Genomic DNA, 17,960 nt, shown 5'->3' with positions numbered 1-17,960 from the left:
AATTGTTTCAATACACTTGCAATTCAAGGGCAGAAAATTGTAGAAGAATCATTTTTTCCCAAAGACATACTTTGCAACTTCCATTTAGAAGAAATAAACAAATTGAGGTAGGTAATTTCTTTTTAAAACTTAATCAGTTTTCCATAACACCTTTTTCCCTTAGATACGCTTCATGTGTTTAGCTGAATAATACAGACTAGTTTACTACTTAAACTAATATTGTGACTCACAATCAAAATTGCTTTTATATGGTATTTGAAACTCCAATTGCTTGAAAAGCAAACAAAAATACTTTTTTCCTTTAAAAAAAGGCTGAAGCTATACAGTTTCATCTCCACAGAATACCATTACTTAAAACATATCTGCGATATCAAAAAGTTGACAGCAGAATAAGTTTATCGACATTAAAACATATTATCTACGGGTAAGGTGATTCAGCAGTCTCTCCACACGAAAATCCACGCTGTGAGCTCGGAAAGAAAGAGAACGTGTATTTGCTTCTCAAAAGAAATTACTGTCATTAGAGTTCTAACACATTAACTGTTTCTTAGCTAACCTAATTAAAACCAACTGAACAGTCACTTAATGGAGGATCTTGCCTTTGGTGGCTAACTGCTCCCATCATGCTTTAGAGGCAAGTGCAAAGAAGTGGCAATCAGTTAACTTTGGCTGGTACCTATAGCTGCATTTTGATACAGAGCAGCAGAGCGGTCCCAGGTGCCCTGACCGTGCCCACGCACTCTCCAGGTTGGGCGAGCACAAAATGGGCTGGTTCTGGTGGGAACGGGGCAGCAGCTCCACGTGTATGCCCACAGTGCTGCCCCTCGGAGAAGGCACCCGCACCCAAAACAGCGCTCTGAGACACGTGAACGATGGGGGACGTTCAACCCCGGACACGGACTCGGTCTGCTCTGAAGTAAACCACCGAACCACCTACAGGCAATGTGGACCAACACCAACTACTTTGATCTACCGATCTGCTCCAAAGGTGCCAAATTTCTTTGTATCCTAAAGAATAACAGTACATATTTGTCATATAAGTTATTTTAGTTGCTGTAGCTGTAGGCATTTTTTTTTATTTATGTAAAAGGATATTAAATCTTTTAAAATTTGGCTTCAAACCTTAGTGAGAACAATGCCTTGCAACAGAAATTTCCATGGTCTAATTACAGGAATGGCTAATCAGTTGTCTGCATTGCCTTTCACTTCTGTGACAAACTTTGTTTCTTGCATCACGTAGAGAACATGGTGAAATCACATAGGATGGGCCGAGAGCTTTGAATTCAAGCTTTTCTTGAACCCATCCCAGCCAAAGCAGCTATACATCAGGATCTGATCATTCGAAGGTAGCTGGATATGGTGCTAGCCATACTAACTAGTAATGCATAAATTCTGTTATACATTACTACAAAAGTTGTCATCATTTTCTGATGGGAAACACAGTCAAAGAAGGGCTTCTGGTATTTTGGTCTTGAAACTTAAGAAAAGCAAATTTCATTTTCTGTCTCTATAATATTCATACTGAGTGTGTCTGTCCTCCTGTCCTCTCCTGCCAATCTGTCCTACTTCTTCCAGCATGTCACATTCCAGATTCTTTCTATGACTTTATCAAAATTTACTACTATTCCTTTCGTAGGGAACCTTCTTTTTACCATTCACCTCCAAATTTATTGAATACACAGTCTATAACAGGGGTTTTAAATTCTTAATCCCCCTCCAGAACATTTCTAATCTGGTTTGTATTCCTTATACTCCTCTGCATGCATGCACATTCAAATATTCTGATATTGAATAAGTATCCAAAGTCCTATCTTTTAGACTTTGACATAACAGTTACCGTAATTTCTCTCCAGATTTTGACATCAGTAGGATATCATGATCCTTTTTCCCCTCATTTTTTATCTACCTCTTAGACTATTTCCTCATCAGATTGTCTAATGAGAGAAAGCCACTACACCTTTCTCAGTCTTCCGGGAGAGGAAACAGAAGGAACTGTGACTTCTTTCAATTCTATCATCAATCTTTGCAGTTGCATTTACAAAATATTCCCTTTCAAATTCAAAATACAGTTTCAGCTTCCAACTTTTAATTGTTAAATCACAGGTTTATCTCTTTCCTTGATTGCTTTGGTCAGCTTCCACCTTATGAATTCCCATCCATCAGCAGAAATGCAACAGTCAGAACTGATCCAAGTTAATCAATGTGATACATATAGTCGTTTTTAATTCTAGGCTTTAGCAAAAAGCTCAGCAACATGCTCACACTTCCTTGCAAGCCTGAGCACTAATCACAGAAGCTAATTAAGCTCTCCACAACAACAAATATGTCCACCTGTCTCCACAAAGTTGTTGCTCTTAATTAAAGCAAGAAGCCTGCGTGAGTCTGAATGATGTAAGATAATGTAACTCATGAAACCTGTCTCAAATTTGTCCATTCAGCTATCTTAAACTAATCCCTCTCAAATTCCTCAGAATTTTCTATTGAAGACTACATTGACTGATGCTGCATCAGCTTTAAACATTGCTGGCTTCCTTTACAATACTCTTTATTACTTTGTAAATGATATAAATTGAATATAGTAGATGTTGGAACTCTCGGCTCCTACAGCAGAAAACACGCATGTATTGAAAACTAGGCTATCTATAATGATTTCAAACTTACAGCACTTCAACTTTTGCCACGATTATGCAACTAGAAACTTCATTACTTAAATGCTTGCAGAGATCAGCCTAGCAAAGATGATGATGTCAGCCTTACTAAAAATGCTAATTCTTTACGTCCCACAGGGGAAAAATGTCAGTGAAACTTAAAAATACAAGGAGACTTTTTATTCCACATCACTGTGAAATTAAGGCTTACAGAATTCAGTTCACCATGCATTTGATATGGGAGCACTGAAAAAAAATGTATAGCAAAATTAACTGGGAAGCTCACATTTGAAAACAAAGAAATGCTCTTTTTTTTCTGCTCAAGTTCAGCAATATGAAAATTAGATATCAAAACCTACCTAAATGTGAAATAAAATGAGATGTAAAATATTATCTGTTCCATTATTACACTAAATCAACTCATTACTCACTCTTAAGAACAATATCTTCATATCTAACTTTTAGAAATAGGGTCAGGGTTAACTTAATACTCACTAATCCACAGCCACAGCACAAAAGGCAATTTAATATTTTGAGGTTAGGTGCTGTGTCATCTCAGTAGTTTTCAGACAAAGTGTGCTCAAGTTTTTGCCATCTCATCCAGTAAAACTACAGATTCTGGGAATAGACCACTGTATTTCTGCTGAGAATTCAACAGGAAAACATTGCATTAATTTTTGTGTTATGGGACTGGCTCCAAAATGCTAAGGGGAATAAAGCTGTAGAAATGAAACTATATCACTAACATAAATATATATGATTTCATAGAAGCCTAGCAATCAGTGCTCTAGAATAAAATGCCATTTTGCAAAATCATTCCTCTGACCATGTTTTACAAATAACAGATGGGTCTGAACCAGACTGAAACACAAGCCCTTGCAAAGTTCCTTGCTTCTCGGATGCTGACTTTGGCTTCCGTAACATCAGCAACTACTCACAATTATTTCCATATATTCATCAGTCAGTCACACCCAGACTAGTTCACTATCACATTGGCATTACAGACAAAAACCACAAAACATACATAGATTCCTATGTACTCAATAACAAGTACAGTTATTAATAGAAATCCAGAAAACTACTCACCACATGAAGAATTTTATTCTCTGTTTCATATACCGTGCAATCCTGAAAAAGCAAAGCAGAACAGGGAGGTTAAATTCATTCAGTCAATCACCCTTCCTACATCTATATTTAAAAAAGAATAAAATCATACTGGGAAGTCTTTAGGCTGAAACAAAAGATTTCCCTGTCTCAATCCAAATGTACGTAACCAAGGTGTGAGGCCACCACAGAGCGGAAGCACGATCTATTTGCCATTTGTGGTTGCTGCTGCTTCCTTCCTCGAGACAGATGATCACCTTCCTCCTCTTTACACCCTTTTGGGGCATACATACCCGCTGGCCACATGTATGCTAGACAGGTGGCTTCAACTAGCAGTCCCTGACCGTGGAGAAAAGGGGTCTGCTTCTAGAGGGAACACTGAAAAACAGGGCAGCAGCCTGAAATGCACTCTCCTGGAGAGACTCCTGCTGAAAAATGTGCAAGACTCTGAAAAGCAAAAAAGTTTAAAGTCCCTGTACAAGAATGTCCTCTTTCCACCTCATTATTTCATCTTTACTTTTGGTCAACTAATCTTATTTCTCCTAAATTGTCCTCCATTTAAAGTTATGCAAGAGGAAGTCAGAAAAGTAAGCTGAAGAATTGCCGGTGAGCTGAGCTGACACGTTCGCACAACCCACCAAAGCAGGGAAGGAATACTTGGGAAGAAGAAGGGGAAGGCGAAACACCGCCTATGTACAACACCCCACACAATGGGTGAGAAGGCAAATGTGGAATAAAAAATGCAGAGGAAACTTGAGTCTGACCATCACCCTGTTGGAGAACGTGTGCACAACATCATGACTTTATTTAGAATATAAGGCAGTTTCTATAAGAAAGACTAACAGATGGGAAGCTGGGGGCTGTGAGAGATTCTATGAAGGGCCAAAATCTCTGTGGATACAGAGAACTGGAAAGACAGGCACTAGGAAGGCAGAGAGCACATGAAATATGACTAACACTGGTAAAAGAACCACTCTTTTCTCAGTTTGCTGGATGTTGTATCTGTATGGTAGGTAATTCATGCAAGTTCAGCCAAATGGAGGCTTTATATCCTACAACTCACCTGAAAAATATGAATAGCTTTCATATTTTAAATCCTTTCATTTTGTAATCAGTTTTTGCAGTTAGAAAATCAGCTTTGGTATATACAATTGTTTTAAAAAAATGAAATTCTAATCCATGAAATGCTTCTAGTGTTACTCAGGTTAAGAAAAGCCAAAGTGTTATTAAGCTTTATACAAATCAAACCTATGCAGAGGCAGCAGGTTTATCAGGGAGTATTTTCCTAATAACAGCTGTTGGCATTCAGGAAACATTTGCCAATGTAAAAAGTACATCCAGAAAGAAAATCTAACATGTTTAATTATATGCAGACATCAATGAAGTATTTGCAATCTTAGGAGCAAAACACACATTTCATTGTTATATGTGGGAGGGCATATAACATTTTCAGTCTGGATACATCTATGTTCTGCATGGATTCTTATGAATCATTTGCAAAAACAGCAGGAAGGTATTGCAACATTTTTACTGAAAAAATAAGCACTTATAAGCAGACATAGTAAAATGTCCATATTACAAATGAAATAACTACAAGTTCACCATTCAGCTTAAAAAGGATACTGCCTGATAATTCTCGCTGCTAAGGGAGGAAGGATTCTGGTTTTTTTAAATGCTATAAAGATTTATTACAAACAAGCAATGAGTGAATAAGGAGGGAGAAGCACTGCTACATTCTTGAAATGAAACAGTTCCATATCATCATGAAAGAAGCTAAAGAATTTATTTCTGTCAGTTATTTCTGACAAACCAATAGTATGAAAAACATTTCTGAATCTACAAAAGACAGTAAAGCAAGTGGAAAAATTCATAGGCATCCAATCTAACCAAAGTATAAGCACTGGTGGCTTCACCCTTAAATTCTCCCCCAAACACACACGCATCCAGGGGCTGGGGAGACAAATCACTAAATGAGCCCATCATATATGGCACTGCTGATTGTTGGGGTTGGTGTTATGCCTTCCTATTCAGGCAAGTGGAAATATAACAGTTGGAGTTCAGTAAACCATAAAAGACAGAGAAATTGGAGGAGAGCAAACCTAACGTGCTAGGTAAGAAATAATTCCAAAATATACTCTTTCCATACATAAATGCCTAAACATTATAACATAAATAACTAAGCATTATTCAGTCCCTAGCTCAGTGAGCTGTGCAGGAATGCAAAGCTCTGTGCCAGCATAGCCTCAAGCAGCCCTGGAGTGCAGGATTCAAAGAAACCTCTGAAAGGTCACCAAGCTGATCCCTGCGCCATTGCAAGCTCGCTTTAACTTCCTGCAGCCATCCCCAGAGATGTGTGCAGAGATCGCTTTTGAATGATCCCAAGAGCAAAAACTGCATGTCGCTTTCATTCCTAGTGAACACTTTATTTCCCCCTAGAGTTTTTAAGTCACTCTACTGCTTTGTGCTTTGTCTTTAAGCGAGTGATAAGGATAACTGAGCCCACCCTCTTTAAACATCCCTTAGGTAGAAGGATAAACTGAATACTTATTACTGGGGGCCTTTACCATTTACAATTATTGTCTTTTCATACTCATTTCATTTCAACTAAAAGAGTTTAATCCACTTGAGAACAATAAAAACAGTCACTAACTACACATTTAGAACTAAATTTGTGTTCGCAATAGCACGCCGCCCACAGCTGCCGAGCAGCTCTTCTTTCCATGCTGAGACTGTGAGCCCTGATCCCACTGCTGAAAGGTCTTCTTCAATGCCTGTTTAATCACAGTACCAAAACATTGCAAGCGGGTAAGAAGCAGACCGTATACAAGTTTAACATGAACTTTTTCCTACTTTAGAAAAGCAGGCACGCACAAGACTGTCACCTGCAGCCAAGCTTTCCTCCTACGCAAGGTCACAGTTTGCTAGACTCCTAGTGAAACAACACTGTGATTACCCTGACCTAAAATACACATACGCAGAAAGGGGGAGATCTTTTGGTTTTACCTTTTTATTCTCTGAACTTCACAGGCATGTTCCCTGACAAGCTATTACTAACGCTGGCCTATTTGATCTTCATCTCATCAAGCAAACAAAACTCCAGCTCAAGCAGCAGAAGGTTGTTTTCTAAATGCATATTGTTTTCTGAGATCAGTAGTGCAGATTGCTTACAAAGTAACAAAAAGCGGTTCATTCTCCCCTGTGTGCTAGAAACACTGTGTCAATTTATACTTCCTGAGGATTTAGTCAAATAATTGGTCAACAGCGATTTCAAAGAAAAGGGGACAGTATCATCAACAAAGAAAGAGCAACAAAACAGGAATACAATGGCACGACTTAATTACTAACATCAGGTTTTCATGGTCGCTCTTTCCAGCTCTGCTTCTTGTATCGAAAATGGCAAAAGTGACCTTTGTAGAGACAGCTGGAAGCATATTACAATACTAGTAACAGGGAAACATAAGTCCAAAACTGTAAAGAAAAATTGCAGCAAGGGAGGAAGTTGAAAAGACCAAGAACACCCCACAACACCCACTGAGAGGCTTGATGCACTTTCATTCCTAGTATAACCTGAAAACCTATGCATAGGACTAGCAAGACTTACACTACTCTTCGACTGAGAGGCATCACCTAGATAGCATTTCTTCCAGCACTTCGAACTTTCATAGTCACAATTCTGCATTATTTCTAGAAATATTACATGTTTTATCTGCATAGATCCTAGCAATGTGTCATAAGTAATATTTGTCAAAGCCATTTAAAATTAGATGTATTAAATTAGAGAGCAGCACTGCCCGGTGACAAGGCTGTCAGATGTATATGTCCCAGCCTGCCCTCGGACACGGCTAGCACATTCTACATGCAAGGTAACATATATAAAATATAAATATTTGTGGATCTGACTTTCCAAAACCAATGCTTCTGATGCTTTACTTTCCCAATTCATTGTCTTTTGCCCTCACTGCTGTTGCCTTCATTTTAAACCCCTATCTTAGCATGTCACAGAGCGGGGAAGCGGGTTAGCTAATGACAACAGCAATCTTTTTACTCTTTGGTCCTTTTGTTTGCACCGGAGTTGATTAAACCTCAACTCAAAATGTGAAATATTGAGATCTAGAAGGACTGCCAACTCATCCTACTGCTCATATATGCCATAGGGAAAAAAAAAGTTCTTGCAGTTCCCCAGAACTATAAGTACAGGATAATATTCAACAGAAAACACTTCTATTTCTGCATATATATGTTCTGGTTTACACATCTGAGTCGGCAACCTATCAAATTACCTATTGCAATTACCTGTTAAAGACTTCTCCTCTTGGGGTACTTACAGGCTATAATCTTGAAATCTAACAACCTTATTATTATTACTACCATTATTATTGTTTGTGGGTTTGCCTCATTTTCTAGGCAGCTGCTGCACTGCACTCTTTTTGGTAGTGTTAAGTTCCTATCAGCTCTATGATTTGACTTCAGAGAAAAGTTATACTACCTCAGAAAATAAGATACATACAAATAGATAAGTGATACCAGAAGTGAGAACTGCAGAATTATGCTTATTAGTTGCTTAAAAACACACAAGATAAACCAACATCTCAGCATCCCTAGTAATCCTTAGATGAGAGCGCTCAAGAGGGGGCTAGGAGTTCTTTTCCTGCATTTTCTTAGCCAGTAGAATGCTTTATTTGTTCTTGTATTTAGCCATGCTAATTTATTTTTTCCTCCAAGGCAAGGAAATCTAGGCAGAGCTGATTCATAAGCAGATTACATGGTTGCCAAGAACAAAATCCAGATCTCCTGATTCTCAGGTAACACGTTAGCCAAAAGATATCCTTCGTGAATTCACACGACATCAGCATTGCTCAAGAGCAGGCTGCACCCCACTGCCGTGCTGGAGTCAACTGGAGCAATTCACAAGGACAAGAGCTTGTCATGAGAGCGTTCGTTCTCTAGGCAGCTTTCTAGGCAGCAGTCTGTGGTGGAGCTTCCCCACTGTTTTCCTTGGTTTGTTTTTCTTTGCAGTCCAATTGTTATACATGAATGCTATTTAAATGTGTATATTTGCCTATATAGCACTCTTTTTTCCCGTCTTTAGCTGATAAAAAGTACAGGTTGGGAACATAATTTTTAAAATGGTGGCGAAATTGCTTGGGAAATGCACCTTTCATGAGCAATTCCACACATCATCTATGTCTAGTTATAAGAGGACAACAACCAGATTTTATGTAGTGCTTAAAAACAGATGTCTCATAGAATTGCTGTCACCATTACTCAAAAGTCACGCAAAATGTTCTAAACTATGTAACTCCAGTTCTCTGTTTGTAACAAAAATAATGAATTATATTATTACTGAAAGAAGGCTCAGACTCTCAGGCCTTGCCAAACCTTTGGTATAAAATTGCTCTTGAGTAATGTAGCCATTTGTTGGAAATAAGCCAAGTCATCCTTTAAATCCCTTTGCTTCTCAAATTGATTAAAACTGTAACTGAATCCTTTAATATCAGTATGTCAAACGGATGGTCTGTCAGCGTTGCTACTTAGCAACAATAAAAAATAATTAAATTGAGAAGGTTCAGACCGTAACTCCCTGTCCCTTCATCCTCAGCACTGCAACCCTCAAAATCAACTGTTCTGGCTTCAGGAAGTCCTCTTTGAGCTTGATCAAGTGTCACTGGCTCAAGGCAATTTGTGTCATTGGCTCTAGGAAGGCTCATTTTGTTTGAATTATGCCCAATTTAACTATGGCAAGAGAGCAACAAGACAGGGACTGAAATCTTAAATAAAGGTTCTCACAAACAACAACAATGTTCTTTAAAACAATAATGATGACAAAGTCTAAAGCTCTGCCAAAATACGAAAAAAATAAAAGACACTTTGTGGCTTCATTTATTATTACTCTTCATTGCTTTTCACCTACCAAGAAAATGGTACATGATTTCCAAATGGGTACAAAGACAAGATAGATGCAATCAATTGAGCCTTTCACTACTTAAAACAGAAAATGCATGGAAAACACATTTAATGCAGCTGACGACAGAATTAAACAATCAGAGTTTTGAAGCAATAAACTTGATCAATATAAAACTGGTGGTGAAAAATGTTCCTGTGTTGTGTAAAGCATGATGATTAGAAAACTGAAGGACATTAGGGAACTCCACTGCCCAGACTGTGATTTACAGGTATACCTGATTTCAAATTACACAGCTACTGCTAAAAATGCACAGGTTATTTATAAGCTGCCTTCCCAAAACATGTGCTTTCCCTAACTTTCTTCCCACTGAACTGCTCCTTAGGAGTCTCCCGTCGAGGCTGCGCCTCCTCCCTCAGCCCACCGCAGGCCCGGGATGCTCTGTCCTCAGCTCTCCCTTCTTCTGCAAGCCATTCCCTATTGCTCAGCAGCCTCCGAGCATCATGCTGCTTTAATTACCATCCCTGCGCTGATGATTCACAGATCTCTCGTCCCTTCTGTTCACAGCTCCGAGTCTCCTCCTGGATATACGCCACCAGCCCGAACGCAGCATGCTGAAAAGCTGAAATCACGTTTCTCCCTGCGTCTCCCTCCTTCCCCTGTCTCTGTCAACAGCTCCACCACCTTCTGTCCCACGAGCTCACAACCTGGGTGCCATTTGCAACTCCTCTTCGCTTCCCACACAAATCCTGTTGATTTGCTTCCCACTGCCGTTCAGCAATACTGCCTTCCTTCTCCACTTATGCTACAGTTATTCAATCCCTGCAGCTTCTTGACATGGGGTCTATGGCATCTGCATGCTATTACTGCTCCCCGCGCCTATACATTTCAGCCAGCATTCATCCATATACGTGAAGCAACCCACTCCATCCTCCCCCAGCAGAAACGCAAGTAAGAGCCTATGGAGATGGGAGAAAACAGAACGGTGAGCGCACACCATTTAAGATGTTAAGGGAAGAGGAAAATTCTCCATTGTGAAAAATATAATGTCAGCTATTAAATAAACGCTACATAAAAAGACATTTCCTATGCAACCTACACAAGCTAACACGCTTCTAAAAGTCTGGAGCCTTTCCCTGAATATTTAATGAAGCTGCAATTCTGTTTAAGTTCACAACCCTTGTGTACAAACTAATAGCAATTACCCAGCTTACAGAGTACAAAGAATTGCTTTAATATTATTTAAACAATCTGTATGGAGTGGCACCTATCACCATAGTAACAGAATTCTTCATGTAAAAATTTAACACAACTTACATAAATCACCCACAGATCAAGCAACTACTGGGAAAAAATTGCTCTCTGGATTAGTAGAGGTACATTGTGTACACTAAACGCTTTTCTTCTACCTGTCTGAAGTCATTTTCCATTTCCAGGTATTTCTACCCTCCTTACTGCAAAGGATCCATCTTGTTTTCCTTTGGCATCTGGTCACATCTTAGTTCTTACTTTGCATGTAGAAAGTAACACTCCTTCCTGATACAGTATTTCTAAAATGAGCTGGTATTCTTCTAGGCCAGAAATCCCAGCAAGTATTTCTGTACTGACAAAAGTCACATTGGTACTTGCCCATATCTTGCAGGATTCTGCATGCTTATAGGGTCTCAATTGAATTTCAGCTCTTAAGGTGATTCCTCTATGTAGAGGCTTCCTCAGTTAGTAGGCAAAAAAATCCACCACAATGGACGAGAGGTTGGAAATGAGGCAAGATTGTTCCACCCATAGGAGAAAAACCAAACCCAAAACACCCCCTTTCCCACTCCCCTAATCCAGAAAAACTATTGTCGGACATCCAAAAGTAAATCTTTTATTACTGACATGCAAAATATAGTTTCCAGTAATATCAGTCTGTTGTGCCAGTTCTTAAGTTTCCTATGTCACTTCCAAGACTATTTAAAGGTTGATAACTTCTCAGTTTTCTGCCTTTGTTTTTCCTTCACTATTGTCTTTGATAATCATTCTGATTTATAAAACACAACTGCAGCAAAACACCTCATGATGCATATAGTGCCTAGGTGGTTATTCTGCCACAGAGGAAATAAAATTAGTCGAACTTGAGAAAAAATAATGATGTTTAGGTAGATAGCATTTCAGGCTCAGCTATCACTTGAACATTTCATATTGAATCTTCTGAAATTCTCGATGAATTTCAGTTCTTTAATGGATTTCAGCAAACAAACACAAATATATCTCACACATTACCTTCTTGAAACATGCTTGACCCTGCACTTTTTTCTTGCTCAAAGCTTCCACTAGCTACCTAGCAACACATGGTTTCTGCAATCCACCACACTGAAGTTGAAATCCTGCTTTCCTGTACCAGATTACAAAGACACAGGAGAGTGAAATCAGAGCTTCCAAAGTCTCAGTCTTCACTTCTATTGGGGTGACTAATATAACCATAACCCAGTGTCATTAGTGATTAAATCTAGCATTTGTGAAGAGCAATGCAAGAAGCATGGCACATATTCTCTGTCTGTCTCCAGCTAAACAGGATCTGTGATGCCACTCAGCAGGCACTGGCACAGCCACTACATGGTCACTCTGAGAAAAAAAACCCACAGGTTTTATTTAAAAGAAACATATGAGACATCAGAACACATTTTTGGCCTCTGTCTGCACTTGATCTGAGTTTCCACGGCTTTTCTGCTACTTTCTGGTAGTTCTTCCCGTTGCATGGATCAATTAACCCAAGCAGCCCCTGACTCTTTCACTATCACCTTGACCCACTCGGGCTCCTTTTCTTGGAAAAGTCTAATAGCTACATTGGTTTCTCAGAATACATTCCATCAAAAGGTGTTGTCTTCTTTCCTCAAACTATCCTGCTTTGTTTGTCATTTTTCCCCATGTTCTGACGTCGACAATCATTAATCTGGAAGCAAAACAAAAAAAAAGCAAACCAACTTCAACCCCCTTTTTGCTTTCTGGTCACTAAGCTTCTTATGTGTTCAACAATCATATTTTCCTTTTCTTTTTTTTTTCCGCTCCCAACCATGAGGAAAAGAGACTACTTTCCGTAAGAAACAAAATGAAAACAAAGGTCACAAATTCACAGGACTCCAGGAGGTGGGGTTTATTAAAGCATACAGTGAATTCGTAAGCTACTTTGAAAATGTCAAATCACAAACTACAAAAGTTTAGGAAAAAACTCTTTACAGCATATATCTCAATGACAACATGTGAGGCATGAAATATTTTTTAGCAGTAGTGCATATCCTCTTAGACTATTAATGTTTTAACTTCTGAGCTACTTAGTGCCTAATCCCTTCTCAAAAAGGACTCCAAAACTTAACTCTAAAGATGGTAGTATACCTAAAAGTAAGCCACTTCAAGAAAAAAAGTACAGGAAAATAGCAGAAATAAACTATCAGAATCAGAAAAAGTCATCTATGTTAAGTACCTCAGGCACTTTTTACATTACATTAAATTACTTATGAAATTTTCTGTAAAATGTGCTATGCAGAAATAAGCTACTCTCTTTTCAACAAGAGGAAAGCATTGCTAACAGTATATATTCAAGCTGCTTTGATATTGCTTTTTGTAAACAAAAGCCAGTTTCATCTTTCCAACAATCCTTTAACTCCTATGGTACCTTATACATTATACATTGACTTCCAAGTGTGAAGAAAATAGCCGCACAGAATAATACATATCCTGAAACACCCGTACATCTGAGCACTGCTTTGAACCTTGTGCAACAGAAAATCTTGCATAAGATCAGCCGTTGCAGGATTCAAGGTCACTCTAAATTTCTGTCATTATTATTCTCAATGAGCTATAACTTTCTCATATAAATATCATTTGGATTCCAGGTACTATAGGTAGACACTGCCTGGTTATTTTTTTCTGTGGGACTTTTTCATTCCATTTTTAACTTTTAAACACACTTATTTACCTACCAACACACTTGTGCACTTACTAGAGATGGGGCATTTTATATAAATGCTGCACTAAAAATATGTATTTCAAATTCCAAGAATATGGCTTCCTCTCCATGAAATATCTTTATAAAAAAATGTTTTTAAGGGTGATTGTTTACCAAAGGAGGATAAGAAAGATTTTCCTGGAAGCATCTGATAATGAAGTTGAGGTGGAGGGAAGAACTCTTAAAGTTTAAATTAAAAACTTTAAAATTTAATATATAGCTTAATTTCCATCAAACACATCTTGCTTTGAAAATCTCAACAATAGGGAAGTGCAAAGCAGCTTTAATGAGCACCCAATCAAACATTCACACCATTAAACTATTAAAGCACCACTTTATTAGCTAAGAATACCTGAGAAATAATTATCTTTCTAGTATGACCTTACTTTCAAAGTTTTATAGCTATATTTAGCAAGTCCTTAAAGTCCTTAATAACTAGGACTTAAAAACAAAAGTGAAGGATTGTGATAGAAAAGATTATATGTAAGATACTTTGTAACAATATTACTACTCCTAAGGATATTTATTATTCTTCTGTGTGCATGAATCTGATGTTGCCCTAAGAAAATTAATAGAATCATTATCTAGCACACATTTGGACCCTGTGTTGGGAGGGTGGAGTGTCCAAGAGAGTAAATTCCCTTTTTCTCCTTTTATTTGGAAAATTAGCCTACACATATTTTCTCAGTGAGGCTTAATATTTGAAACATTCAGCACATAAGTTGCAGCCATTTGGTTATAAAAAATGCAAAGAAGACTAACACTTCTTAAAAGACATCACTTAGATCTCCAGTGTATCAGAAAAATGTTGCACTGCTTGGGAAGTAATTTGTGATCCTCTTCATTATCTTTCTTTCTAAAAGACAGCAATGGCTGGAAGCCCAATAGAGATCACTGCCCTGTACGGGAAGTGACTCCACAGGGGTTTGGAGCACGCAGACACCTACTTTTGAGAACCATGAGCACCTTTAAATGGGGACCAAGCTTCAAACCACTCAGCTGAGCCAGCACACGGGGCACTTCTGGATGTGCTCTGTATTTGGGCTTTCAGTTTAAATCCCTAGCTACCTGTAAGTCCAGGCAGTTTTTTAGATTTTCTGGGGGCGTCTTTCCTACTTATCTTCCATTCTGGCTGTTGCTTCCCAAACTGCAGCACCCAGGTTCTCACTCTGTGTAACCTGAAATATGAGTTTACCTCCCAACGCTGCTGCTGCAAGAGATAAAGTCATGAATATATCCTGTGACAACTGTGCAAGCTAAATCCATGTCTGCCAAGTGACTGGTCTCCATATTCACTCCTATTACAAAAGCAGTAAGCTACCACCCTCTTCAAAAAGATATTTAGGCAGAGAACGAATTGCAGTGAAGCTTTCAAAAAGGCCTAGCTATGCTAGTGCTGGAGCATCTTGCTGAGCAAATCCCTCAAGACATTAAGGCTGTGAGATAAACTGAAAAAAGTGAAAAACTTGAGTGCTGCTAGACTAAACAGGAATTGTAAGCGCCATGGCATTTAGTGGTAAAGCTTTCTTCAAACGTCTAATAACTTATAAATCTGAAAACAATATAAAATTATAAAATTAGACTTTTCAGATATTTCCAAGATTTCCACGATTTTAATCTCCCAAAAGAAAGTTTCCTTACTGAAATCTTAATGTGTTCCTTAGGATAACAGCACTGAGAATGACAATAAAAGCTAGATACAGATTGCCTAAGAAAACAATAAATCTTTTGCTTCTTCCAGCTATCACTGTAGCTACTGTTGCCTTTTTGAAAAACAAAACAAAGCAAACATACTTGAACAGAATAAGTTCCAGGCACCATCTGAAGCTGAACACCGTGTCTAACACAGTTAATAGCAAGACTTCCATTAACTTCATAAGGACAAACAGGCACTCACATTCTTCCTTACATGTATTTACTATTCTTACAGTTCCACCAACAGAAATCTAAATTCATGAATGAACCAAAAAAAAAAAAAAACCCACCCAAAACAACCTTAAAAACCATGCACTCATATCACTATAATGCCTTTCTTTTATCATCGAAAAAGAACAGGTGCCTTTTACTTGGTGCGGTGCAAACAGAGAGCACAGATAACACTCAAACCCCCGGTCCTAAGGGGATGTGCTGAACGGATGGGTAGGCGTAGGGGAGAAAGGGAGATAGTATGTGAGCTGAGAGCACAAGGAAATGGTAGCAAATATCATGATAGTCTCATGTCTTTGTTATTTAAGTCTTTTTTTCTTTTTTTTTCCTGTGTTATGCTGTAGGGGGAGATTTGATTATAAAAATGAAACAAGAACGCAAGCCTTGAATTAAATAAGCCATCAGCAAGGAGGACGGAATATTAAGAGTGAAAACCTGTAGGAAGTGCCTACGAAACAATATCCTAAAGTCCTAAGGGGGAGAAAAAAAATCTCTAAGCCTAAAAGCATATGATTAGTATGAATGCAAAGCAGGTTACAATAATAACTTGCACCGCTCTGAGGGACCAACTTGCAATGGCAAGTACCCACTGGACACTCATCTGTTAGCTGCATCCTTGGGCAATGTGCAACACAAACAGAAAATGAAACAGTTAAAATATAAAGTATGCACTATGCTGCATTATATTGCAAAGCCTGTCTCTAGGTAAGAATCATAACTCCAACTTTTCTAATTATTTAAAGGTTAAAGCACAGAAATACAACAGATTTTCCAAGATTTCATACTTACAAGAGAGAGCAGTTTTCTGCCAACTTTTAGTGCATTATCCATTTAGTACTGATAACAGGGAAAGAAAACTTAATGCTATGAAGAAACACTGACATTAAAATTAGCCTCAAAACCTGCAAAATAATACGAGCAAGCCAGCTTAATTTTAGCTTTTTTCCCCATCTTGAATAAGGAATAGTTTTTAGTTAATAAATCTTCAGATTGGTTGTAAGGAAACAACACAAAAAATTTTGAAACCTCCCAGTGCTCAGTTGCTGAAGTAAATAGTGGAGTTCTGTTTTTAAATTGTATGACTGTTAAAAAAGCCAAAGATGTAAGAAAACATACAGATTATAGGTTTATGTTTTTAATACATCATTAGGCATTATAAAATCTGTAGCTAGTTTTACATAAGCAAATTGTAACACCACTCTCTCTAGGTTTCTCATAAACCAAAAATATTCTTTATAAATTAAATTATAAATTATTATAAATTAGTGAAGCACTAGGAAGTACTTCATATATGAAAGAAAGGGGATTCTGAGATGGAAAAACACCTGATAAAGTGATGTTGAGACATTCAATTTAAAGCCTTAAAAAAGCACAATGAGAATTTTCAATGTGTTCAGTGATCATATAAAAGAAAAGCTCAGTGAAGGAGTTTTGAAGTGCTATGATGGAATGCATTTGTTTTAAGTAGCGATCAAACCACATGTGTTTGGGACTAGTAATGGAATTTTTCATTATCATTCTTCTGAATACAGCCCAATTCAATTTCAGAACATGCTTAAATTTAGGTGCATAAATACCCCTTTTGACTTCAAAGTATGGATTCATGTACTGAACTGCTTCTAGATTGGGGAATTATGTCAGTTTTGGTGAAGATGAGACTTCTCTTCTCCCAAGGTATTAAATAATAATATTTGATCTTGTTCACAAAGGTAAATCATTCTCTGTGTTTATTTTTCAAAGACCATAGACAAATTAGCAGTATTATGGATAAGGATGGATTTGAAAGAAAACTAACTGATATTGAGCTGGGAAATACTGGAGTCATTGATATTTTACCCACTTTCTAATTAGTAGAGGATATGTGAAAATGGAGCAGAGGGCTCTTGCCCTCACATCGACAGAAAATGAACAGCCTGGCAAAGGGTCAGGTATTGCCCTATGCACCTCCTTTCAGAGTACTCACCCCTTCTCACAGTACAACGAGTGCAAAACAGCAAATAAAAGCACGCATAATACAGAAGCCAGGCAAAAAAACGAAAGGCCCAACCTCTTCTTCTGCAGCCACCACCCCTTGCACATCTATCACAGTTTGAGGCTGGGCAATGGCGAGAAGCTCGTCCGGGAGCGCAGGACGGCAGAACGGGGCTGGAGTGCTCCCCAGCCCTGGGCACAGGAGGCAAAAAGGCTGTGTGGACAGCAAGGAGGCAATAGTCCACTATCCACCTTTACCTCAAAATACGTGAACATAATTGGGGAAAAATGATATAATAATAATAATAATAAAGAAAAACAAGAAACTTGCATTTCCCGAATTTGAACTGATGGGCACTAGCAGTACCGCTCTTCTCCAGTACAGAGGGAATATAAACCAAACTGATCTATGGCATTGTACAGA

At 38.2% G+C, this 17,960-nt stretch overlaps 1 protein-coding gene across 1 annotated transcript in view; it reads right to left on the bottom strand.

Annotated features, from left to right (window-relative positions):
* CNKSR2 (connector enhancer of kinase suppressor of Ras 2) overlaps positions 1–17,960 on the bottom strand; it is a 219,863-nt gene that overhangs the window by 139,265 nt on the left and 62,638 nt on the right. Inside the window, exon 5 of the mRNA XM_067289740.1 lies at positions 3,735–3,776. Coding sequence (XP_067145841.1) covers positions 3,735–3,776 — 42 coding nt within the window. The remainder of the gene's footprint in view (positions 1–3,734; positions 3,777–17,960) is intronic.

Source organism: Apteryx mantelli, chromosome 1 (genome assembly GCF_036417845.1).
Source record: "Apteryx mantelli isolate bAptMan1 chromosome 1, bAptMan1.hap1, whole genome shotgun sequence".
Lineage (NCBI taxonomy): Eukaryota > Metazoa > Chordata > Aves > Apterygiformes > Apterygidae > Apteryx > Apteryx mantelli.
This window is presented reverse-complemented; position numbering and strand designations above follow the sequence as displayed.